At 42.4% G+C, this 27,855-nt stretch overlaps 1 protein-coding gene across 10 annotated transcripts; it reads right to left on the reverse strand.

Moving 5' to 3' along the window:
* Positions 1 to 809: 809 nt before the first annotated feature.
* On the reverse strand, positions 810 to 27,687 carry LOC101885631 (5-hydroxytryptamine receptor 3A-like). 10 transcript variants are annotated; one of them, XM_073945185.1, is made up of 10 exons: positions 27,482 to 27,687; positions 24,755 to 24,817; positions 24,474 to 24,610; positions 22,301 to 22,345; positions 21,353 to 21,459; positions 18,600 to 18,769; positions 18,344 to 18,471; positions 10,471 to 10,681; positions 2,217 to 2,366; positions 810 to 2,109 (listed from the first exon to the last, which is right to left on the reverse strand). In XM_073945185.1, exons 2-10 carry the CDS (start codon positions 24,807 to 24,809, stop codon positions 1,853 to 1,855), a joined length of 1,260 nt encoding a protein of 419 aa, XP_073801286.1. In that variant the 5' UTR covers positions 24,810 to 24,817; positions 27,482 to 27,687; the 3' UTR covers positions 810 to 1,852. The 10 variants fall into 10 exon arrangements, with proteins under 10 accessions (XP_073801286.1, XP_073801285.1, XP_073801288.1 ...); XM_073945184.1 differs by having other exon boundaries at positions 810 to 2,112; XM_073945187.1 differs by having other exon boundaries at positions 27,405 to 27,687.
* Between the last annotated feature and the right edge of the window lie 168 nt (positions 27,688 to 27,855).

Genomic DNA, 27,855 nt, shown 5'->3' on the forward strand with positions numbered 1-27,855 from the left:
TTCTCTTGACCTCTTTTAAATAGTCACAGCTCTTTAAAAACCACATGAATGCAGTTACGCAAGACAAACAAAATAAGCTGCGCTATGTCTACTAAATTTGATCATATTCCTCCTAAGCTTGTAAGGTTTTTAGAACCATAGATAATGAGATTTTTTTAGTCAAACATCACAAAAGAGCCCTAATTACTAGCAGTCAAAGAGGACGCCTGCTTCACAAAGACCAGACATGAACAATGACTGTGCATAAGCAAACATATCCACTTTCCTTTAATTATTTGTGAGAATTGAAGACAACAAAATAATAATACAAGAATAGCCTTACATTTCAAATGACAGTGCGAATAAACGTATATTGAAAAAGAGGATTTCAGCACTACTTGTGGTAAAGCAGGGCCTGGAGCCAGCTGAACTGGCGATTTAGGCAAATGACCACCTTCACAATGTGCATACCACCCTCACGAAACTGAAAAGCGGGTGGGGAGGATATTGGACATTAAATCAACTTGACAGAAATCTATAGCCTGAACAGCACGCCACAGAAAATTATATGAACACCAAGACAAGAAACAAGACAAACTTTTAATACAAGACAAGAGCAGTTCTTCGACTCTGCCACCTAAACGAGAATAAACATGACAGAAGTGGTACAGTTCTGAAACTAGCCCCCCTTAATGGGATGCCACCTGGCATCCCTAAGGCGAACACCCAACAAGATACATGACAGACCACTGGACAAAACAAGGCAGGCAACACCACACAAGACTGGAAAGTGAACTGTATATTAAGAAGGGAGGGAGGGAAGCCAAGCCAAATCAAGCAAAACAAAAAAGTCAGGGAAGGGAGGGCAAAAACAGTTAAGGATCAGAGGCTTACAGATTAAAGGTGGAGAACCAGGGAGGAGCTGGAGGAAGAGTCCAGAGTGGGGCCAGGAACCCCAGCAGAGGGCCAGGCTGGAGCCAGATGGACAGTCCAGGAAGGAGTAGGGACACAACAAAGCAGGGCCTGGAGCAAGCTGAACTGGCATTCTAGGCAAATGACGATCATGCCGCCTTCACAGAGTTCATGCCACCCTCACGAAAGTGAAAAGCGAGTGGGGAGGATATTGGACGTGGACGAAAGTCAAGAGTGGGCGAGCGAGGAGGGGGTTTATCTCATGGACATAAGTGAAGAATGGGGCATGGGGTGACACGGATAAAAGTGAAGAGAGGAGGGGGAGGATTGGGGGTCACGTCATAAACATGACAGAGGTGGCAGAGTCCTGACACTAGCCCCCCTAAAGGGATGCCACCTGGCATCCCTACGTGGAGCACTTTACAAGATACATGATAGACCACTGGACAAAACAAGGCAGGCAACATCAGACAACACAAGACTGGAAAGTGAACTGTATATTAAGAAGAGCGGGAGGGAGGGAAGCCAAGCCAAAGCAAGCAAAACAAAAAAGGCAGGGAAGGGAGGGCAAAAACAGGTAAGGATCAGAGGCTTACAGATTCAAGATGGGGAACCATGAAGGAGCTGGAGAAACAGAGTGGGTCAGGAACCTCAGCAGAGGGCCAGGCTGGAGTCAGAAGGACAGTCCAGGGAGGAATAGGGACACACCAGGTAGAAACAGTTGGTTAAGCTGGCAGGACAAGGAGCTAGACTGCAGTCAGAGAGGCAAGAAGCTAGGTGTGTGTGTGTGTGTGTATATACACACACACACACACACACACACATACACACACACACACACACACACACACACACACTTATAACAATATCAAATTCTGTTTCATGCATCAAAGCATTGGAGGTGGAAATTAATAATCTCCTTCAAATTCTGTGTCATTGTTAAAATATACACCCTCATCAACTATGGAATAAGACTCATAATCCCAGATATGTATCTTTTGAGCTTTGCACAAGTTTGTTCTTGTGACAATAGCAATAATGACAAGGTAAAGGATGTCAAGAAACAGAAAAAACAAAAACAGAATTTATCCAAGTAGTTCACAAACGCTTCCTTGCTGTTTGCCACTTGCTCTTTTTGTTCCACATTTTCCAGAAAGTTCACAATTTTTTGGAGCGACGCCTTAGCTGAACCACTAGACTGTTTTTTCATGCCAGCATCTGCTAATGGAGATAAAATAAATGTACATTTAACCACATTCTGTCTGAAGCGGTGAGTGTTTTTCGATATTTAATTGGTGTTTTTGCAATTTTTAGTATTCTCTTACCTTCATTTTGATCCAGCTGGGCGTTTTGTCTTCTGATTCTCTTTAAACATGTAGAAGCCATGAAGCTGTCACTAGTCAACAGATGTGTCAGCACTAAAGATGTCACCATGCTGAGCACCAGGTTAACCAGACAGAAGCAGAAGTGATAATCTTTGGAGCAAAACAAGACACATTATTAACTTGTGCAGCATTGCTTCTAGAATGAAAAAGGTATACATTATTATACATTTTCTAAGTGAAGTTTAATTATAAACTAATTTCGAGTGGATCACGTGCTTATTATTGCTTGCGGCTGGTCTCGCATTATTCAATTTATGAATTACCAATCAGACGATTTCTAAGCCACTATAAGTACCATATGACAGCCATCTTCATTTTGAAGAATCCCCCTTTCCACCCCTACTCCTCCTCCTTGTGAGATGGGTGGCACTGTGGGCCAGTGGTTAGCACTGTTGCCTCAAAGCAAGAACGCCACTGGTTCTAGTCCTTAGCAAGCCAGTCGATGTTTTTGTGCGGAGTTTACACGTTCTCCCTGTGCTCACGTGGGTTTCTCCCGTGTTCCCCGGTTTCCTCCTTAAGTTAATTGACTAATCCAAATGGGCACCATAGACATTCTCCTAGTAAGTAGTTATCTCTTAAGAGCAATCACTATCTGTTCATTAGCTACTACAGCAGGGGAGTTCTCGAGATCTACCTGAGCTCAAACTCCCCTCTCGCCTTGCAAACGGGAGGGAGCCCCAGGCTCGAGGATCTTATGAGCTTTTGGTGTCTCCCAGGACAGCATGCCAAAAGAGCTTTATAATTAATTATCAGCTAATTGTGAACTCATGAAAAGATATTAAACTCTTTGTAGAAATATTTATTTATTGTCAAAACGTATGGCCTCTAGGGTTGGGTACAGAAACCCTGTGCCATTATAGCACCGGTACCTTTGTAACCGGTATGTACCGGATCAAATCTGCATATGTATGTCGGTGCCACTGGTGCTGCGACAAGGATGTAAGAAGCATCAAGGGGTGCATCAATAGCAGCTTTTCCACTATCGTGCTGAATCATTCTTTAAGCAGAACCGTTCCATTCCGTGCCAAACCGGGCCAGACAGCACAGATACGTTTCATTTTCCACTTTCAAAGCTCTTTGAAACATTACACAAAACGCATGAATGCAAAACGAAATTATGTCCCCTAAGGGTGCTTTTTTACATTGGTTTAGTGGCAATATTCACAAGACAAATATACATACACATTGTGAATTCAATGAAAAATGTTTCATGGTCTTGGCCCTACCAATGAAATATAGATGTGATTTGCACTCCTATAGGACTTCTAATGTTTGAGAGATATCAAGATGCACATAAACCAATGTTTTTACATCTACAAGATGTTGAAAAAACCGTCAATGGGCTTCAATTTTAGACTTGGGGTGTTTTCACATCTGTAGTTCAGTTCATTTGGTCCGGAACAAGGGCAATAAAGGATACATTGTTGCATTTTCTGCCGTCTTTGGGTCGTTTTCACACCACACTGCTGGCTTTGGTCCAAACCAGTTGAAAAGAACCAAAATGCAGACATTTGACAAAATCCACATCTCTCATTGGCCAAATGTTGTTGAATATATTTCCTAAACTGCAAATTGATTGGTCAGAATTCACGTGCAGGAAAATGCCACCAAACTCCCGCAAGTAAACAAATCTGGCAGACACAAAATGTCACTTTTGACTATGGAGGGACGACTGCGCTGGCTAATTGTATCCCTGCTTTAGACAAACTATACATTTCAAAAATGAAGTGCGGCCGTGGCTGGAAAACAATGTTTTAATGCATCGCTCGTCACTTCAGAAGGAGGCGTGAATTAAGTTAGCTAAACTGCCACATGATCATCTTGCAGAAATATTACCAACGATCTACCAGGTAATGTTTCTCTCTCTCTCTCTCTCTCTCTGTTGGTAAAGCGCTGTCAACAAATATTTTTCCTCCATATCCCATAATGCACAGCGAATCAGCCTATGGCAGCTGGATTAGTCCAAAAGGTGCAGTACATTTTGCAGTTGGGTCTGTTTTATTTTGGATCATGTTCTCACCACAAACGAACCGCTCCAGGATTCATTTGAAAGCGTACCGAGACCACCTCTTCAAGCAGGTCTCAGTACGCTTTTTTGGTCCACTTTTGGTGCGCACTCGAGTACGATTGCTGCATTCACACCTGCCCAACCGAACGGCACCAAGAAGGAAAACTCTAGTGCGAATCAATCGAACTAAGTGAGGTTTATTCATAAACTAATTTCGAGAGGATCACGTGCTTATGATTTATCATGGCCGGTCCCTTAATTGCTAATCACTATCTTCCAATCATATGAGCCCTAAGCTACTATAAATAAATACAGTCTCCAGCTCATTTTATCTTTGTTTAGAAGAAACCCCCCTCCTCCCCTATTCTCCTCCTTTACCTCTGATTGGGCGGCACGGTGGCCCAGTGGTTAGCACTGCGAGCCCCACAGCAGAACACTGCCGGCCCTGGTCCCTTAGGGTCGGTGGGCGTTTCTCAGAGGACTTTGTATGTTCTCCCCATGTCCGCGTGGGTTTTCCCCGGGTTCTCCGGTTTCCTCCCACCATCCAAAGGCATTCAACACGTATAACAATTAAGCCTTTATCTAACCCCTCTGTTCCCTTAGCTACCGCAGACGGGGAGTTCTGAGATCCACCGAGCTCAGGCTCCCCTCTCGCTCTGCCAACGGGAGGAAGCCCCGGGCTCGAGGATCTCTTGAGCTCGGGGCTCTCTCCCGGGACAGCATGCCAAACAAGCTTTTATAAATCATCAGCTAAGTGTGAACTCTTGAAATAGGGCAGGTGTGAAAGCACCCTAACTTTGAATTTTGTTCGTATATGAAAACCAGGTTGACATCAGAACCCAACATCAGCTTGAGGTCAAACTCCAACATGAGTGCACAACATAAAACCAACCAAAGATAAACGTCTACTGATGTTCGTCGGTATTCGATGTCAGCTAGCATCAGCAAATTAACGTTAAATTTTAGTCACCTGATGTCGCTACCAAAATCGAACATGGGCCGGTATAAGATTCTGACGGTATTATAACCTTGGATAAAAAATATCACAATTTCACGGTATTGATTTGTGTAATTGTGATTACCGCTCTAAAATACATTCTTTTGTCTGGGTAACTATCTAAGTAAAAAAAAAATAACACAATATGTTTTATTTTGAGAAACATTTCAAATATTTTGGATCCGTGAACCTGCCAAGCTAAAAGAACTATTGACTTCTGAGGTCTTCATTTGTTATCGTCCCATGCCTAATGGGGGGTAACTTAAACTAAAGACTTTGGGTCGGTGCAATAGCCTAGTGGTTAGTGTGCCGACATATGGTGCAATAGCACATCAGAGCGTCGCAAGTTCGAATCCCAGCTCGATGACATTTCCCTACCCCCTGTCTCTCTCTCCCACTTCGCTTCCTGTGTCAACACTGTCCTATCTAATAATAAAGCCAAAAATAAATCTTTAAATAAAAACTAAAGACTTTGGGATGCTAATTGTTATCTCTGCTCGACATCCAAATGCACAGTTAAATACACACAGACATCAACCCCATTTAGGTTGATTCTGGATGGATTTGTAGCACAGTCAGCTCAGTTTTGGCATCAGTGAGATGATAAAGGGTCAGAGTTGTGCTGACTTTCCCAAACATTTCTGGCTGACATTCCTCTCTATGGTCCTATCTTGGATGAAAAGCTGTTGTTTGCGCAGCAGATCTGCATTCATTTAGTTGTGTATATTGACCTTTGTCAATATTGACATATAAACAGATGGGCCACTACTCAAATGACAATACTCAGCCTGCATTACAAAAAAGTCAGTTATCCTGAGTGTTAGGGAATACAAAAACAACAACTATTCAACAACTACAACTACTTCCTAAAATGGCCGACACGCAGGAGCCATTTTATAGTGTTTGGCCCAACCCATTTTTAGAACATACAATATGAAAAATTATAAAACTTATATCGCAAGGCAAAAATATTCTAAGAGACAACACATAGGGTAGTAACATGCAACATATATAGCTCACAAATATCTGCGAAAGTGTCTGATAAATGTTACATCAAAATTAATTGCTTACTTGATTTATACCCCATGATGTCATTGAAATTGCTAGAACCCTGATCATTGAGGAAATAAAAATGGCAACTTTTCCTACATACAGGTATGGCTGTTTGTGTAATGGCCTCAAAAGAATTATAAATATATATATTTTTAATGCCTTTCTTTTATTTGTGTTTTATATAAATCTGAATAGGGCATCACGGTGGCGCATAAGTAGCACAATCACCTCACAGCAGGAAGGTTGCTTATTTGAGCCTCAGCTGGGCCAGATGGCATTTCTGTGTGGAGTTTGCATGTTCTCCCCGTGTTGACATGGGTTTTCTCCGAATGTTCCGGTTTCCCCCCACAGTCCAAAGACATGTGGTACAAGTGAATTGGGTAGGCTAAATTGTCTGTAGTGTATGTGTGTGAATGGATGTCAGCCTTAAGGGGGTGGACTGTTTCTCCAAAGCAGCCCATTTAATTTCCCTCTCCAAGCTCCTTTTAGCCAAGGAGACTGCTCAGGTGGTGGTGGACCACGTATTCTGGATTCACGGTCTTCTTGTTGATGTGGTTTCTGATAGGGGCCCCCAGTGTGTCTCCCGGTTCCGGAGGGAATTCTGCCGACAGATCGGGGCCTCTATGAGTCTGTCGTTGGGATTCCATCCTCAGACCAATGGGCAGTCTAAGCGGGCAAACCAGGATTTGGAATGTGCTATCCACTGCCTGGCATCCCATAACCCTAGCTCCTGATGTCAACAATCTCCCTTGTTTCCCTCACAGGAACCCAAAGCTGCAGTCCTGTCTGCCTTGGCTTTTGTCCAACGGTGTCAGCGCAAGAAGAGCTAAGGAGGCCTCAGCTTGGGCTAGTAGATTGACCAAAGCAGCAGTTGATCATCATCAGACTCCGGCTCACCACTATGAATGCTCCCAGGTTCATTGACCCACACCGGATCACTAAAGTATTGAGTCCTCTGGCGGTTTGCCTCAAGCTTCCTTCTATGCTTGGTCGGGTACACCCAATTTGTCATGTATCTAGGGTTAAACCTGTGTATTTAACCTCTTGTTCCCTCTGTTCCGAGCCCTTCACCCCTCCCCTCTGTCTAGAGGATGGCTCCATAGTCTAAACTGTTAGGAGATTACTGGATGTCAGATACAGGAGTCATGGCTTTCAATACCTAGTGGACTGGGAGGGCTATAGCCAGGAGGAGAGGAGATGATATCGTAGAAAGGAGGCTGATCAATGACTTCCATTGGTGACAAGGTGAGCCCACTTCTGGATCATCTAGTGGCGCTCGAAAAAAAAAAAAAAAAGGGGGGGGGGGGGGTACTGTCACATCCTTGGTTTGATCATCTGAGCTAATTTTTGTTGTTTTGTTCATATTGTCTATGTGTCTTTCCTTAGCATGTTTTGTTTTGATCACTAGCTACATGCCTTCTGTTTACTTTCTACATCCCCGCCTATCCTCTGTTTACATTCTATTACTCTATTAAGCTAATGTCACTTGTCTGTTTCTCATCATTTCTCTCTATGTATTCCTTCTCTAATCATTGTCCTGTGTCAGATTGTTGTTCTGTTTTCATGTGTGCTCAACGATTTGCGAGTCCTGTCGAGTCTGACTTCCAGTCAGTTTTTGTGTCCTTGATTTTTGCTCTTCTCTGCTACCAGGTCTGCTCCCATTTTGTTATAGCCCTGCTGCTCACCTGCTTCTCCTCCCAGAGTCCAGCAAGCCATCTTCCAGCCCTCACCTTCTCTGAGGCGCTCACTCTTCCTTGTGGTGTATCAGCCCAGGATTCTGCATTTAGCGGTATCGCCCCCTGTCGGGTGTCATTGTTATTACACCCTTATGAGAAGACTGTCTATAGACCAATTACCATGTTTGTAAACATTGAGGATGCGCACGCAGGGAGGTAGCAGAAAGCAACCGGGAGCGCTAGCATTTACAGCGAGGGAATGACATCAAATGCAGCGCAAAGTTTGTTGTTGTCTGAAAAATAAAATGTATTACTTACATATTATATATATTATTTACATAATGCTTACAGCATATTATAACATCTCGTCAACCAGTGACAAGCACAGTAATTCTGCAAAATTAACGTTAAAGTGATCGGCCTTCATCTGACAGGTCCATTTGCGATAGCACCCTCCCAATGGATATTGGATAAGACGAAGTGACCAAGCATCCAGCCCGAAATATACAATGTCATTGAGGCTCCGAGTAATTTTACAAGAGAGAAGTTAAAGGCCTACAAGTCTTTGGATGCCAACAATGTTGTTTTTTGTGGTCATGTGCAAGAAATATTGCTCCATGATGATCAGATTCAAGAGCTAAACACAGAGATTCTGCCTAGCCAAAGACAAGGAAACAAGACGGAGCTAACATTATACAAGGCCTGGGTAATTAAACACCAACACGCAAAACAACTGCATTCTGACAGTGAACTTCACCTGTACGGCAGGGTATGTGAACCTACACATAGAGGTTAAGTTGGTTTTATATTCGCACATTCAGACTTTCTCCTTAATAATATATTTTCATAAAAATATTATTTGCAAACTCTAAATAGCGAAATCATGCAGCAGCCAATGACTATCAATATACAACATCGTTCACAGTCAAATAAACAGCGCTAATGTTGTTTTCAAGTCACACTTGCAGGTTATTTTAGACCGAATATTCAAAGTGCCATGGTAAACAATATAGGGAGTGTGTCACAAGTTGTCACTGAATAAATGTGTGAATATAAAACCAAATTTACCTTAAAAAACGTAACTTTCACGTTTCATTCTTAGCATTCAGTGTCCGCAGTTTAATTAACCATAAGTAACTGTTTTTGCTGAAATCATTTCTGCAATCAAAAACGAGTGATGTGTATGATTCAGCATAGCTGAACTTCATTCAGCTCCCATTTAGCCAAAGACATCTGCAGTCGGTATTAAAGCAGTGTGTGGTGCATGGTAAAAGTTAAGTTTTCTGTTTTTGGACTCGAATTCGGCATCCTACCTGTCATGTTCACCAGTGAACAAACCACCAGATGTCGCTGGTAAACACTCACTCATGGAACTACAAATCTGCCAGTAAATGGACTACATATTCAGTCATGCCACACACACACACACACACACCTGCCCCAAGTCTCCACTGATTAGACTCCTACAGCTGATCTTGCTTCAAGACTGATTTCACACAGTATTTTAGCAGCACACACACTCATTCACATTTCCGAGTCTTGTTTACTGATAGTGACATTACAACGCGTTTCCTTTGTCTGCCTTTGCCGTGTTTTGATCCTTGCTTTGTTTATTTATTTAATTCTATTTGCTGCCTGCCTCTGACCATCTGCCTGTTATTTTGACTTAGACTCTGGATTGCCCTCATACATCTGTTTATGCTGGTACTGACCACTGCTTGCTTGACAATTCTAATAAACCTGCACGTGGATCCTACCTTCTGTTGTGAATGTCATCTCCACGTCGTTACACTACTGCACAACACGACATCTTTCCCATTGCAGCCTATCTTTTTTTTTTGCAACCAGGGACCCGTGTAAAGTCATGCATGACGTAGGTTGGTAATTGGTCTACTCTTTCAATGAAGAAAGTTAAGTTTGTTGGCTTTTAGTTTCTTGAACACCTTTTTCATTCTATTTTTTGCCTTTTCCTCTGTATATGAACTGAAGTCTTCTATGACTGTTCTCTCTAAGGAGTGTTTTTGTTTTGGTAGTCTTTCCTAGTTACTACACTTGAAACAATTGTCAACAACTGTGGCTCAAAGATGCATGCAAGTAATAAGTAATTACTACAGTCTTTGCAAATGACCCAATATCACACATTTTCAAGGCTGGTTTTCAGCTTATTCATTCTGAGACTGTTTATTTACATTTACTCCCCAAGCCTCCCTATTGCCCTGTATCTTGTAAGTCGCTTTAGGTCATTGCCAATGTGTTTTGCAGTTAGAACTCATTTTAGCTCATTTGAATCACCAACAGGACCTGACATTTGTTGTGCATTTTTCAGCAAATTCCCAATGTCAGCGAGAGACAATCAAGACTAAAATCATCAACACTTCAAGACATCCATGCTTGCAATGACAAAGTATTTTGCAACTACCGCCTCTGACTTACTGACATGTATTCTTCATTTTTACTTACGGAGAAGAGGGGTACATTCCCCACCACTGGGGAGACGATCATTGAGGATGAGGATAAACATTGTCAAGCTCAACATCAAGGTGACCTTAAGGTTGTTGCGTTCTCCTCCTTGAATTGGCAGAGAAAAGCTCACCAGGTCAGCCAGCATTATTAGTGCACTGGGAAGAATCAGGGTCACAACAGCACTGAAAGGATTGATGGATAAAGTGACCTGTTTACAGATGATGGGAGAAAGAATAGCATTTAGTTTAATTAAGTGCGTTCATTCATCAAACACAAATGAACAATACTCTGTGGGGAATTTGAAACACCTCCCCTAACTACTCAACAGCTTCATCCCACAGGCTGTTAGAGCCCTCAACTCCAGTCAATTTACCCCCTCTGAAATCTCTCAAACGTGATGTCAACAGTAGATTTACATACTAAGAGATGATCGGACAGGTCTTCACACGTGCAGTGCATGTGAGAGGTAATCGAACGCATACAAAGGCAGAAATTTTTAGCTTTGTTGCAGTTGTTTTTAACCACCAAACCAATATTACAAGAGAGCAATAGGCAAATATCTTTACATATAAAAAAATTAAATATTAAGGATATATATAGGATATAATAAGAATAGATATAGAATATAAATATAAAGGATTAAAATATTACAAAACATATTATTTTCTAGCCTACATAAATATGAAAAATCACTGCTTTTATGTCTTCTTCATCTCGGGAGGCTTTTTCAGTTCATTCATAACAATTTGCTTTTGTATAATGTTATTATTATTAGCAGTATTATTTATTATATCCATATTTACATTTGTTTTATTAAAAACAAGCTTAGATTTGTTCACCTGTAAGGGGCACAGCATGTGTTTTAGGATATAACTCAGGTTTTTGAGCACATTTTGTTAATATTGTTCATTTATTCGTTTGCTGGAAATTAGAACTGAATTTAGAAATAGTTTTGAAACGAATATTTAGGCTTAACAAACAAAATTATTTATTTATAGACTAATTGATGTCTGTGCGTACAGGTTTCCCTATCCAAGAGCGAATGTGAAAGTAGTTCCATTATCTCTCATTCTCACGCAGTAGATGCTCTGTTAAACAGTTTTCTGTTAAAAACTGTTAACTGTTTGCTTGTGAAATGCTCATTTTTTTCCACTTAGACTTACTTTGTGTCCTGTAAATAGCGAATGCGCTCTTGGCGTGACGCAGCTGGCTCTTAAAGGGAATGGGAGATGAGACTCTAATTGGTTTATTCTCAAAACACACCTATAACTCATTAAGAAAATAAACTCAACCCTTTTAGACCATGCGCCGCGGCGCAAGGCAGATTTCCTTCCTTAAATTTGCAAAAACGCGTCCTGACACGCTCTGAAAGCGTTTGCGTCCTGCGTTTTGCGCTCTGCGCATGGACCGTCAAAATAGAGCTCTAAGAGTCTTTTCATTCCCCCAATGCAATGTGTCGCAAGGTCTAATTTTCATGTCCTGACTGAGCCACATTGTTTAAACAGCAATTGCATTTGTGCCTATGTGTGCATGCTATTGTGCAGCAACTGAAATATACTGTGCCCCTCACTAACAATATGCAGTACTACTTGATATATAATATAATTTGAGTGAAAATCAACACCACACTATCATCATAAAACAAGATCAAAATAAGTTAATTAAAACTGATTTCACTGATCTTATGAAAGAAATTGAGTATCTGCATGAGAATGACTTAATCCAGCCATTGTCATCACTGAATGAACAGCACAACTGCACATACAGTTGAAACCAGAAATTTACATACACTGTATAAAAAAAGCACATAACCATTTAAAAATGTGAGATGTTAATGTGACTAAACTTGTTCTCTTTTACGTAAGTTAGGGTTATCAAATGTGTTTCTGTTCTGCTTAATAGAATAATGAGAGAGATATTTGTTGAGAAATTGTTATCACTTTTCTTGAAAGTCAAGTTTACACACAATAAGATTATTCTGCCTCTGAAAAAGCTCAGATGATGGAGTCAAGGTTTTGGAAGTTTCTGATTGGCTAATTGACAACATTTGAGTTAATTGGAGGCACAACTGTAGACACACTGCTTCCTTGTGTGACAACATGGGAAAATCAACAAGCCAGAATCAACAAAAAAGCCAGATTACAATTTGCTAAATTACACTGGGAAAAAAGACCAATTTTTGGAGATATGTCCTGTGGTCAGATGGAACTGAGATTGAACTGTTTGGCCATAATGACCAGTGTTACATTTGAAGGGCAAAGGGGAAAGCTTACAAGCCTAGGAACACCATCCCAACTGTGAAGTATGGGGGCGGCAGCATCATGTTGTGGGGCTGTTTTGCTGCAGGAGGGACTGGTCCACTTCACAGCATAGATGGCATCATAAAGAAAGAACATTAAAGTACATCATTACTGAAGCAACATCTCAAGACATCAGCCAGGAAATAAAACTTGACCACAAATGGGTCATCCAAACAGACCATGACACTAAGCATACTGCCAAATTAGCTAAAAACGTGCTTTAAGGACAACAGAGTGAATGTTTTGTACTGGCCATCACAAAGCCCTGCTCTCAATCCTATAAAATGTGTGGGCAAAATTGAAAAAGCTTGTGCGAGCAAGACAGCCAACAAATCTGACTCAGTTACACCAATTATGTCAGGAGGAATGGGCCAAAACTCCTTCAAACTATTGTGTGAAGCTTGTGGAAGGATACCCAAAACATTCGACCAAAATTATACAGTTTAAAAGCAAAGCTAAAAAATACCAAGGAAATGTGTGTAAACTTTAAAATGTCTAGAAATTGATTAAAAAAATTCTCTAAATGCTTTTCTCTCATTATTCTGGCATTTAGCAAATGTAAATCAATAAGGTAATCCTAACGGGTCTAAAATAATAAACGTTTAGTGTGATTTATATCAGATATTTTTTAAAAAATGGTTATGTCCCTTTTTTTAGAGTGTATGTAAACTTCTGATTTCAACGGTAAATGCACACAATAGTGATGGGGGAAAATGAAGCTTTTCAAAGCTTCGAAGCAAAACTGAAGCAATTGCTTTGCAATTTTTTTTCTAAGGGTTTGAAACATTATATGCTAGGGACATCTTGTGGTCAAAACTATGTAAATGCTACAAACTCGTGAAACATATTTTGAACCTTAAATTGGAAAGTAAAACTTGTAAATACAATTAGCAATAATGTCATTAAAAATGAGCTGTAAGCACCATGTTTGTTTCATGGTGGACTCTGCTAAACAGGCCATCAAGAGACTTTACTAATTATGTCACGGTTGGTGAGGGGAAAAGGAGCGAGGACTCAAGTGCAAAGAAACAATGGGTATTTATTAATAATAAAATAAAAATAAAAGGCAAAACAAAACTACCCCGAAGGGGAAAACATGAATACAAAGGCAAAAACAAACTTGACAGGGCTGGCAGGACTGGCAGGACAAGACAGGAAACTAGCAACGACGAACTGACAAAGGACTGAAAACATGAGGGGGATTATAAAGCAAAAAAGTAAATTGAAACACAGGTGAACACAATTAACTAAATATGGGTTAACAAGGAGGGTGGGACTAGACAATAGACGGGAGAGCGCATGACACAGAGAGACAATACAAGCCATGCGCTCACATAACACAACACTGAAGCACACGACAAAAGCACGTGACCAATGTAAACACCGAGCCATGTGCTTTGACAAAAGACGCAAGACACGAGCACACGATGAATGAAAACACTCACCATGCGCTCACATATGCAGCATGCATGCTTCATCCCAGCGCCGACCAAAACCGAAACCAACAAGACTGAGACGCTGGGAATGAAACACCATGCTGCTGACAGACGAAAACACAAACACGAGTACAAGAGCGCACGCGTCTGAGGGACGCAGAGCGCGCGCGCGGCCGTGTCAAGCAGAAGCGCGCACACTCTGCGTACACCCACGACGGCGCGCGCGCACACAGAGACAGAAACAGGACCGGACATGGGTAGTGTCAGAGCTCTGCCACCAAAACAAGAATTTACAAAGACCAGAGTGGCAGAACCCTGACACTAGCCCCCCCCAAAAGGGACGCCACCTGGCGTCCCTAAAGGGAACATCCAACAAGGTACAAGACAGACAAGAAAACAAAACAGGCAACATCAACAGACACAAGACAGGGGGGTGAACAGGCAAGACGACATGAAGGGAGGGAGGGAGGGAAGCCAAGCCAGACCCAACAAGACAAACAAGGGAGGGATGGGAGGGCAAGACCAGGGAGGATCAGGAGGGACAGTCCAGGGTGGATTCAGTGGGTCGGGGGCCCCGGCAGGGAGCCAAGGTGGAGCCGGAGGGTCCGTCCAGGGTGCAGGGAGGGAACACCAGGGAGGAGCAGGAGGGACGACCCAGGGAGAGTCTATCAGGGGAGACAAGGCAGGAGGTCGGTGGGGAGCCGGCTGGGCTGGAGACCAGAGGGGAGCCGGCAGGGCTGGAGACCAGAGGGGAGCCGGCAGGGCTGGAGACCAGAGGGGAGCCGGCAGGGCTGGAGACCAGAGGGGAGCCGGCAGGGCTGGAGACCAGAGGGGAGCCGGCAGGGCTGGAGACCAGAGGGGAGCCGGCAGGGCAAGGCGTCGGGCTGGGACCGGCAGGACGAGACGTCTGGATGGGGCCGGCAGGGCAGGGCGCCGAGCTGGGGCTAGCTGGGCGAGACGTCTGGGTGGCGCCGGCAGGGCGAGACGTCTGGGTGGCGCCGGCAGGGCGAGACGTCTGGGTGGCGCCGGCAGGGCGAGACGTCTGGGTGGCGCCGGCAGAGCAAGGAGCCGGGCTGGGGCCGGCTGGGCGAGACGTCTGAGTGGCGCCGGCAGGGCGAGACGTCTGGGTGGCGCCGGCAGGGCAAGACGTCTGGGTGGCGCCGGCAGGGCAAGGAGCCGGGCTGGGGCCGGCTGGGCAAGGCGTCTGGGTGGCGCCGGCAGGGCAAGGCGTCTGGGTGGCGCCGGCAGGGCAAGGCGTCTGGGTGGCGCCGGCAGGGCAAGGCGTCTGGGTGGCGCCGGCAGGGCAAGGAGCCGTGCTGGGGCCGGCTGGGCAAGGCGTCTGGGTGGCGCCGGCAGGGCAAGGCGTCTGGGTGGCGCCGGCAGGGCAAGGCGTCTGGGTGGCGCCGGCAGGGCAAGGAGCCGGGCTGGTGCCGGCAGGGCTAGACGTCTGGGTGGTGCCGGCAGGGCAAGGAGCCGGGCTGAAGCCGGCAGGACAAGACGTCTGGATGGCGCCGGCAGGGCAAGGAGCCGGACTGGGACCGGCACTGAGCTGCGCTCTGGGGCTGGAGCCGACACTGGAGGGCGCTCTGGGGCTGGAGCCGACACTGGAGGGCGCTCTGGGGCTGGAGCCGACACTGGAGGGCGCTCTGGGGCTGGAGCCGACACTGGAGGGCGCTCTGGGGCTGGAGCCGACACTGGAGGGCGCTCAGGGGCTGGAGCCGACACTGGAGGGCGCTCAGGGGCTGGAGCCAGTATGGTGGAGGAGCCCTTTCTCCTCCTACGCTTCCTTATTTTTGGTGGCGGGAAGCTGGCCACCTCTTCAGACACTGCTGGGCACTCCACTACCTCTGAAAGTGTTGCAGTGTCTGTTTCGGGCACCTCGAGGGATGTTGCTGCCGCCAGGGTGGTTGCTGGATGGGCTGCAGTGGGTTCAGTCACCTCTAGGTGGGTGACAGGTGAGGGCCCGTTCTTCCTCCTCCGTTGGTGGGTCATCGGAGGACTGGGGATTTGGCAGTCTGTGAGCGGGATTGGCGGTGGGCCAAGGGGAGGCAGGCCACCGTCTCCCTGGCTGTGGTACAAATAGCTCACAAACTGCCAGAATGACAGTATCCCCAGCATCCCCATCTCCCAGGCCTGAAGGGGGCTGTTGAGTCCAGCATTGAAAGCCTCCTTCAGTGCTGTGGTGGTAAACTCAAGCCCCTCTGCTGCGTAGACAAACTGGTAGGCAAACTCCTTGACTGAAGATTCCCCTTGATGAAGACCAAAGAGTTTGCCCAAACGTTCCTTCTGCTGGCATGCAGAGGGACGTGAACTGGGAGATGGGAAAAGGAAGATACCCATATTTCTGCTGAGTCCTCTGTTATGGTCAGTTCGTACTGTCACGGTTGGTGAGGGGAAAAGGAGCGAGGACTCAAGTGCAAAGAAACAATGGGTATTTATTAATAATAAAATAAAAATAAAAGGCAAAACAAAACTACCCCGAAGGGGAAAACATGAATACAAAGGCAAAAACAAACTTGACAGGGCTGGCAGGACTGGCAGGACAAGACAGGAAACTAGCAACGACGAACTGACAAAGGACTGAAAACATGAGGGGGATTATAAAGCAAAAAAGTAAATTGAAACACAGGTGAACACAATTAACTAAATATGGGTTAACAAGGAGGGTGGGACTAGACAATAGACGGGAGAGCGCATGACACAGAGAGACAATACAAGCCATGCGCTCACATAACACAACACTGAAGCACACGACAAAAGCACGTGACCAATGTAAACACCGAGCCATGTGCTTTGACAAAAGACGCAAGACACGAGCACACGATGAATGAAAACACTCACCATGCGCTCACATATGCAGCATGCATGCTTCATCCCAGCGCCGACCAAAACCGAAACCAACAAGACTGAGACGCTGGGAATGAAACACCATGCTGCTGACAGACGAAAACACAAACACGAGTACAAGAGCGCACGCGTCTGAGGGACGCAGAGCGCGCGCGCGGCCGCGTCAAGCAGAAGCGCGCACACTCTGCGTACACCCACGACGGCGCGCGCGCACACAGAGACAGAAACAGGACCGGACATGGGTAGTGTCAGAGCTCTGCCACCAAAACAAGAATTTACAAAGACCAGAGTGGCAGAACCCTGACAAATTATTTATTTACATTTTACAAACTGCCCTTCAAACAAATTTTTTTTTACACACTAGAGCAGGGGTGTCAAACTTAATTCCTGGAGGGCCGAAGCCCTGCACAGTTTAGTTCCAACTCTGCTCCAACACACTTACCTGTAGGTTTCAAACAAGCCTGAAGGACTCAATTAGTTTGATCAGATGTGTTTAATTAGGATTGGAACTAAACTGTGCAGAGCTGCGGCCCTTTTGGAACTGAGTTTGACACCTGTGCTCTAGAGCAGGGGTTCCCAAACTTTTCAGCCAGCGATCCCCAAAATAACAATGTCAGTGACTCGCGACCCCCATTTTTCAAAATGGTTATACTGTAAATATATAAACGATGCAGACACAACTGTAGCCCCATATAAACATGAGCATATTGAGAAGACATAAATGCAACATTTAATGTTTTTTTTTTTAGTCATTTATTAATTTAATTACATCTTAATATAAAAATTCAAAGCTGATGGCTGATTTTTGTTTGTATGTTTTTGTTTCTTTAACGCAACTATTAACTATCTTCTGTAGGTTATGAATAAAATGTTACTTCAAATAGTTTATGCAAATTTATTTGAATTTTAGAAATCACCAGGCGACCCCTTGTCATTTTCCCGCGACCCCCCAGGGGGTCCCACCCTCCACTTTGAGAACCACTGCTCTAGAGTGTAGAACTAAGAAAAAAAATACTTTAAACATTTTGTTCTCTAGCCAAATGAATAACACTAGAACACTAGAAGTCTGCCAATTACAGAAAAACCTAATGTACATATACAGTTGAAGTCAGAATTATTAGCCCCCCTGAATTACTAGCCCACCTAATTTCTATTTAATGAAGAGGAGTTTTTCAGCACATTTTTAAACATAATAGTTTTAATAACTCATTTCTAATAACTTATTTATTTTACCTTTGCCATGCTTACAATAAATACGAAATAAGAATCAGAAATATCAGTAGTTACCAAAAGATATTTGCGGTTTTCCATGTCATCCTCTTTTGCTATTTCCACATTCTCCGTCATCCACTCTCCACTTAGAGTTCCTCCCGATGTAGTTACAGTACGGGGATAAAATAATACAATCCCACAATCTAAATCAAACCCATGAAAAAAAGTTGAGCAGTTAGTCATGTCATGCCTCTACACCTTTCTTTTTGAGTTAACGTCTCTGATCAAATGATTTAGAATATATAAATTATTCATTAAAATGTCATCTTACCACCATTTTTCCAACCATTGATGGCCACAAGACATTGCCCACTCACAAAGGGATAGGTGAAAAGCTTGATATCACAGCTCACTGCTATGAGCAGAATAACAGCATGGGATACACTTCCAAAAGAAGTCACAACTACATCATCAGTGTATGGCTTTGAGGTTGCATCTATCCTGTTTACAGAAAGAGAGCGCATATGCTAAACTTTTAATTCCCTCTCAGAACTACAAATGCAGTTTTAGAGTTTCAAGAGTTCACACTTAGCTGATGATTGATTATAAAGCTTGTATGGCGTGCTGTCCTGGGAGAGAGCCCTGAGCTCATAAGAACCTCGAGCCCGGGGCTCCCTCGCATTTGCAGGGTAAGAGGGGAGTTGGAGCTCAGGTAGATCTCGAGAACTCCCCTGTTGTAGTAGCTAATAAACAGATAGTGATTGCTCTTAAGAGATAACTACTTACTAGGAGCATGTCTAGGGTGCCGATTTGGATTAGTCAATTAACCTAAGTTGCATGTTTTTGGATGGTGAAAGGAAACTGGGGAAGCGCGTGTCACCAAGGTACGAAACGTGACACACACACAGACACACAAACACGAATAATGTTTTCAAAAGGATAGTTTGTGAACCAGTTGGCATGAACCGTATCCCAGACCACCTCTTTCAGGCGGACTCAGGTATGATTCATGGGTGCGCACCTGAGTTCAGAAAACACGTTCACACTAGCTAAACATACCGTACTATGACGTCAAACGAACCCGGGTGCGGACCAGAAGTGCTAGAGTGAAAGCACCCTTAGGGCCCTATCATACACCCGGCGCAGTGTGGCGCAAGATGCGGCGCAATAGTCTTATGCTAGTTTCAGCTTGGGGCAAGAGTCAGTTTTGAGGCGTTGCGCTACGCTGTTTAAATAGCAAATGCATTAGCGCTCATTTGTGCGCTCATAGGCGTTCTGGTCTAAAAAGGAAGGCGTTCTGAGGCGGACCGCTGGCGCGTTGCTATTTTGAGAAACTATAATAGATTTTTCATTAGACCACCAAAACTAACCCGGTCTAAACTCCGGCGCAGAGTTGCGCCTCGCTTACGCACTGCTTAATACGCACAAGAGAGCAATAGGCAAATATCTTTACATATGAAAAAAATTTAATATTAAGGATATATATGATATAATAAGAATAAATATAGAATATAAATATGGATTAAAAAAGGATTAAAATATTACAAAACATATTATTTTCTAGCCTACATAAATATGAAAAATCACTGCTTTTCTGTCATCTTCATCTCGGGAGGCTTTTTCAGTTCATTCATAACAATTTGCTTTAGTATAATGTTATTATTATTAGCAGTATTATTTATTATACCCATATTTATATTTGTTTTTTTTTAAAAAGCTTAGATTTGCCCACCTGTCAGGTTTTAGACCATATGGGGCATGGCAGGTGTATTTGGAAATAACTCAGTATTTTGACCACACTTGGTCATTATTGTTCATTTATTTGTTTGCTAGAAATTAGAACTGAATTTAGAAATAGTTTTAAAACAAATCTTTGCGCTTAAAAAACGAGATTAATTATTTATAGGCTAATTGATGTCTGTGCGTAAAGGTTTCCCAAGAGTGAATGTGAAAGTAGTTCCATTATCTCTCATTCTCACGCAGTAGATGCTCTGTTTAACAGTTTTCTGTTAAAAACTGTTAACTGTTTGCTTGTGAAATGCTCATTTTTTCCACTTAGACTTACTTTGTGTCCTGTAAATAGCGAATGCGCTCTTGGCGCGACGCAGCTGGGTCTTAAAGGGAATGGGAGATGAGACTCTAATTGGTTTATTCTCAAAACACACCCATAACTCATTAAGAAAATAAACTCAACCCTTTTAGACCATGCGCCGCAGCGCAAAGCGGATTATCCCGTCCGTAAATTAGCAAAAATGCGTTCTGACACGCCCTGAAAGCGTTTGCGCCCTGCGTTTTGCGCTCTGCGCATGGACCGTCAAAATAGTGCCCTTAGTCTCTTAAAATCTCAGAAGCCACAAATAGCAGCAGCAGCTTCACTTGTTACTAAAATGTTTGAACTAATTTCAGTCTACAAAAGTCCTTACACATTTACTGAAAAATAGTAAACATTATTGTTACAGATTTGCAGAAAATGTCATTTTCTTCTGATATGTTTATCATGTGCTATACATTTTTTTAAAACACCAGTAATAGGAAATACTAAACTAACTCTTTAAACTTAGTCTAGTTATGAATAACATAATAACTAATGACAACAGACAAAGCAGATTTCTAGAGAATTCATCCATTTTAATTTTTGTCATTTAAAAACATGCAAATGAAGACTCGAATATTATCATACCATGTTTTACTGAAATGGCATATTAGCAAGGCAACCATGTTGATTCAAATGGAAGCATTGGCTTATGAGTTGTCTGAATGTTCATTTACTTTATAGAATGGGATGAATTTTTCCCTCCACAAATCTAAAAACATTATTTTGCTCACTCTTAATAATGACTAGATACAAAAACACAAATTTATTGTGGTTAAATGTTTTCGGTTGCTTAAATGTTATGTGAAATGAAAAAATTAAGAACAGCCCACCAATTAAATTAAAAAGGTAACAAGGTGTTGTCTAGGGTCAAGAGTAAAGAAAAAAAAAACATTATGGTGAAGAAATAATCTTACCACATTAGACCACTTTACCCATTCATAGCCTACAATAAAACTACAATAGCCTACTAAAATTCTGAATTCACTTACGCATTATCCAAAGCTAGCCCAGGAGTCCAGATTTTGTCAGCTGGTAACATAATTGCTTCAGCATATGATGTTTTTTTTGTCCACATTAGACTGAAGTCAGACCACCCCTATAGACAGTAAATAGACTGTTATAAATAAATAGTACATCCTTCCTGCTGTAAAATCAATCCCTTTGAGCATTCATTTAGGAAATCATTCATTGTGAATTCTGATATTTGGAATATCGAATTTCTCTGCACATGTCAGGTTTATGTGAAGATCATTTGGATGCAGTGACATTTGACATGGTTTTGTAACCCTAAATCCAAAACAATCAGGTTAAATACTGTGCCAAAAACCTGGACAGAGAAACATTGCTTTCATTACCTATACCAAGGTCAACATCTTCACCAACCATAAACATACCCTTTACAGTAATCGACAGGAATTAACCTACTTGGCTTGTGAATTCCTCTCACATGGTATGAGTCATGATCATAGCAGCATCAATGATTTCTACTTCACTTTTCCCAATGTGACCATGTATGCCTGCCTTTAGAACAGGGCTGTCCAAACTCGGCCCTGGAGGGCTGGGGCCTCATGTACGAAGACTTGCGTTGAAATCATACTAAAACATTGCGTACGCGGTAAAAAATTCAGATGTATGAAACACTGCGTACGCCGAATCCCACGCATAATCTCTTTGTACATCCGAATGAACGTGAAACTGAGCGCAACATGCACGAGCGCAAAACCCCTCCCTGCCTCCTCCCCCGTATGAATATGCTAATGACTCTACTTTGGCAAAACCCAACGAAAAAACAATGGCAAAAGCAAGCAAAAAGAGAAACTTTGAACAGAATGTGATTTGGAGGTGCTTTTGAACACCCCTGCTTTAGAAGGTCAGGATTGCTGAAGCTGAGCCAACAAACACAAAAATAGTCAAATAAAAAAAGTTGATCTACTCACCATGTTTACCTTGACACGGCAACTCATCTGCTGTTCTTTTGTATCCTTAACACAGTGACAAATGGAATAAGAATTAAGATTCGAGGTAAGATTTAGGTCAAATCCGTATTAAAGAGCCCCTATTATTGGTTTTTGAGAATGACCTTCCATGTAGTTTGTAACACAGCTCTAAGTGAAGTGAAATATCCAGCTAAGGCTTAAATCTGAAAGTGCACAGTGTTTAAAACTATTGATTCATCTATAAAAGAGTCCACTCATAGTGCTTCAAATGAATCATCTTGATAACGAGTTTTTAGCCGTTTCGGCATGACGTCGATATGAAACTGAAGCTGCGGTCACACTGGGCTTTTCCTCCCATATACTTTTATTCATACGCACGTGAATGCGTCAGACCAAAAACGTGGGGTCATGCGTCAAATTTCGCAGGTTGCTGCAGTGCAAAGTTCAAGCTTGGTGAACTCTGACCTGCGAAATCGCATCACTTGACTCCGTGAGACCAATCGAGGATCATAACATGACCTCTCAGGACAGAAATTTAAAACATGGAGCAAATCGCTTGCTTTTTTAAATGTCTAATAAGCTTGTTTAATCCCGCCCCTTTTCGCAGCGCCGTACAACAGAATTTCGCACACATAAACTCTAGTGTGCCCGCAGCTTTAAGCCCCGTCCAATTGTTGCGCACACAAAACCAGGAAAATTGAAACCTGCAGCCCCACCCACAAACACTGTAGCAGACCCAGGTTAAATCAAGTCATGAAGCTGCTATGCTCAGCTGGATATTATTGGAAGTGTGAGGGGAAAGTTTGTGTTATTTTCTCTACCCAAACATGAAACTGTGAGAGGGTCAGTGGTTGAGGTTTTAGCATGCACATTATGTATTTATTTGTGTTTTGTTACTTGTAACCGCTTGTACTTTATCTGGTAACTCTTATATTCCCATATCCTGTCTAAAGCCACGTTGAAAACGTGACACGTGCTGCTTTGTTTATGGATTTAAATGCATTTGTGAGCTCGCATTCCGCTGCCGTTTGTCGTTGCTATGGCCCCCGTCAGCTGTTCATACACATGTGCGGCGGTCAAGGTTCAAAATAGTTCAGCTTTTGCAAAAGTGTGGAATAATACTGAATGTTTGTCATGGTTAAGAATAGAGCAGTATGCTGGTGTTTAACTGCACTGCTTTAATGCACTCCTGCATTGGGCTCAAACACATACCTACCACACATTTGTCCCTGAAAATCTGGGAGACCAGGGGTGTTAGGTTTAGGGGTGAGTTTCCTGAATAACACTGTTGAGAACCGGGTACTGTGTACTGTGGTGTTAGTAACTACTATGAATCGTGTTTCGGGCGGCCGCTGCAATCGGATCCTATACCAATACTGACGACCCAGGGAATTTACAGACAATACCAAAATGCTGAGGACCGGGGTGGTGGTTGAAATTACGAGAGTTTTTCAGGATAAATAACAAAACGGGAGGGTGTCGGGAGATGGGTCTGAAATACGAAGGACTCCCCGTAAAAACATGAGTGTTGGCAGGTATGCTGACACATACACCATGCACTCTGACTACTTCAATATTGTTGATAAGCCTTGGTAGCCATTTCACTCTGTCTCACGATGAACGCTGTCTACCAATCGCAACAGGCTGCCATCGCTTCAATCGGCGCAGATAATCTTCGCACTAAGGAGGGGTTTGGGAACAAATTAATCGCTGTACGAATCTTATGGGAGTTGCTGGGATAATTAGGTAAAAATAAATGCATATTATAAGAAACTGAAAGTGTTTTTTGACCTTGCATGCATATCAGTCTGTTGTTGGAGACCAAAATATGACCCTTTTTAATGTATAATATGGGCTCTTTAATATAATAACAATGATAAGTAAAACCTTTTTTGTTTGGCAAACTGGAACAAAAATACACAGTAATTTTTTACACCATTTGCATTTATAGAACTACACTCTACTTCTACTATATTATATAATAATATATAATATAATGTTAAAATTTGCAGCCTAAAAACGTTAGAATTTTAGGTCACACTTTGCAGATTTATTTAGAGTTATTAATTGCTTAAAGGACTTTTCTCCTTAATTGCAGCTTTAAGATTTGTTTTGTTATTTTTAACTACAAAGACAAAGAGAGACAAAAAATATATATATATATTGTACTTACAAAAGACAATGTCTCATATTCCATTGAAGCAACTGTTACTAGAACAGAACATGTGTCCTGCGGTGCAATTTTCATATTCTTAGCAAGTAAGTCATTAGCCAGACATCGATAGCTACCTTCACACCGGTCTGTCAACACTGTTTGACCAGAAAAAATGACAAACACATTGTAATCTTAATTACTATTATGTGAACGGTAACATTCTAACACACTACATAACACCACATAACTACGTAAAATTACATTAGAGAACATTCAGTAAAGCTGGAGAAATAGTTTACCAATCGGACTTGAACGCATGAGGAGCAACAAAGAGATCATGTGTTGAAGAAACATTTCAGTATCTACAAATACACACACAAAAGCTGTTCTTAAAATACATGTAAAAGTAGCATATCTCCATAAACATTAAAGAAATTCAACAACTTTACCTTTACTAGTCAACTCGAAAAACAAAAAGTGAATTTCAGCTGTCACCTTTGTAGTTAATAAGATCAAGAATCAGTGGGCTTTTTAAATGCTGTGAGCTCTTTGAATTTTACGTCATATTTACGGTATTACTACAAACAAAACAGATCCAGTTCATATTATTTAATTTACTTTTGGAGATTTTAATGAGCTTCCATACGGGCTTCAAGACAATAAGAACAAAAGCAGTTTCCAGTCCAGTGTCAACAACCTTCAGGCGTTCGTTTGCCTCACAACCAAACCAAATAGCATGATAAAGGACGTACGGAACATTCAAATTATTATATATTGATATGATAACATCGTACAGTTGCCTCAAGACAGCTGTACAAACTCTGATGGTGATGACACTTTTGATGGCCAAAAAGTTGCCCTATGCGAAATTTTACTGTGGTGTCCCCACAGGGGAACAAAAGCACACAATTTATTTATGCTTAAATATTCATGGGGCAGCATGGTGCCCTACAGAAAAATCCGGCTTAAACCAGCCTAGGCTGGTTGGCTGGTTTTAGCTGGTTGACCAGCCTGGTTTTAGAGGGGTTTTGGTCATTTCCAGGCTGGTTTTCTGGAGATGACCAGCTAAAACCAGCTTGACCAGTCTAGCCAGACTGTGAGTCCAGCCAAAACCAGCTATGTCCAGCTTAAACCAGGCTGGTCAAGCTGGTTTTAGCTGGATTTAGATGGTCATTTTTCAGCCTGACCAGCTAAGACCAGGCTGGAAATGGCAGGAAACGAGCCTGGAAATGGCCAAAACCCCTCTAAAACCAGGCTGGTCAACCAGCTAAAACCAGCCAACCAGCCTAGGCTGGTTTAAGCTGGATTTTTCAGCAGGGTGGCGCAAGAAGGTCACTGGTCTTTTGCAGAAGCATTTCTAATTTTAAACATTTACAAAAGGGAAGGTATAAAACCCTCTCTGCACCTGTAAAGCAGGACGGTCCTGTGTCCGTACCTGTGCAGCTGCTGGTGCCTCTGGAGCAGTGCTGGATCATGCCGCCGCCTCTTTTTTTATGACAAATTTTAGCATTGAACCTCCATGTACAATACAGATACGCATTTCTTCAGTTTGTGTTGTGATCATTTTAAAACACGAAAGCGAGGCTGCGGTGGAAAGAACCCCGGAAGTATATAATCAGCATTGTAAACATTGCAACGACATGCTGTGTACTACAAACCTCCAGCTGTTGCCGTGAATTCATGTGTAAACATAACTTTAATATATTTCAGTTCAGTTTATTTTAACATTTAAAAGCATATTAGGCATCAAACAACATTACAATCTCTTTAATGTCTTTATGCTTAAGTGTCCTCCGAGGCTTCAGATCATGACAGCATGTAAACACCGTGGGGACGCTTCTCTGCTTCAGCCAATGCAACCTGGTGAGCGATAAAACAATACAGTCCTTTGTAGCACATCCTCGTGCTGTCTGTAATAGTGTTGTCCCGATACTGAACTTTTAAAAACGTCCATTTCCCGCTAACAATTAAACGCCGTTGAGCGCGTTCATAAACGCCGATATATGCTCAACAGAAATGACTGTGATTGGCTGTGAAGGCAATCAGTATACCGCTCTTTACAGATAGAAGAACATTGTAGCGTTTTAAAGCTGTGAAGATCAGTGTATTTATCAGTGGATCGCTCGTCCGTGTTTGCACTCGGTAAATATCGGTGAAGTTCAGTGAATTCTGATGACCTTCGCGGCCAATCACAGTCATTTCTGTTGAGCACGTGAACACAATGGCAAATCAGCGCTTTTTAAGAACGCCATCAACAGTGCCTTAAATGTTAACGAGAAATGGATGTTTTTAAATTTCAGCACCCAAATTTTGTATAGTGACAACTCTAATGTAGTGAAAGAATCAGTTCATTAACTTAAGTTTGATAAAAGGCATCTAAACCGTGTGTTTGGGGGAAAAATAATGTTAGCTAACTAATGTCATTTCCCTTAACTTCCCTTAAGTCCAATATCCCTTTTTATTTTTACTTTTCATTCAGAACGGACCTCGGACTCGGAAGGCGGTGACATTATACATTTCTGTCTCTTCACTGATAAGATATACAGCCAGGTACACAACATTCCTCTGTGACTCAGGCGATACTTCCTGGTTTCGTCTCGATTTCACTGATTAAAATGGCAGCCGCGTGAAATCGCATGTGTTTTCTTAAATTGCAGCATGTTAAGCTCTTTTGGCCACCATTTAGACCTCTTATTTATTTATTTATTTATACATCATTTGTAAATAAAGATATTACAGTGGTAGCCTATAGAAAAATCCTTACATTTAGGTAAAAGTTGAACTCTGAGCTTCGAGATGTCATTCTGTGACAGCAAACAACTTACCAACTTTTTTAACTGGTATTTAAAGATATAGATTACAACTTTCAACGAAATATAATCGACAAATTCTATGTTAAAAAATGTATTAATTTTTCCTTGGATGGAATTAGCTCTCTTTCTCTCTTACCGTGTTTTAACACAGCCAGCAGAGGGCAGCAGAAGATTTACCACTCTCTCTAATCACCAGAGAAGAAGAAGACTCACAGTCAGACACTGGCTGTTTCTCAATATGCGTTCTTCAGCGGTCTTGCGTCCTCGTGTTCTCGTGAAACGTCATCATCAGCTGCCTAAGTTCAGTTCCAATACTCAAGACCGCAAGTACGGAGGACGCGTGAAACTTCCCGGATGTGTTCTTGATATCGAGGACGCACCGATGCAGACTTCAACAGCGAGCTCGCTCTGGAAGTCCCAGAAGTCATTGCGACTGGAGGTGGGAAGCGCAGCATTTTATTTAGATTTATTATTAAAGTTCAGAGATATTACTTATTTACCTCAGGAGTTTCCCTAAATGAAACGGTATGGGTAAACATTAACATGAACATCTTAATAAAGGAATAAACACATTAATTGTGTTTGTT

This window comes from Danio rerio, chromosome 3 (genome assembly GCF_049306965.1).
Source record: "Danio rerio strain Tuebingen ecotype United States chromosome 3, GRCz12tu, whole genome shotgun sequence".
Classification (NCBI taxonomy): domain Eukaryota; kingdom Metazoa; phylum Chordata; class Actinopteri; order Cypriniformes; family Danionidae; genus Danio; species Danio rerio.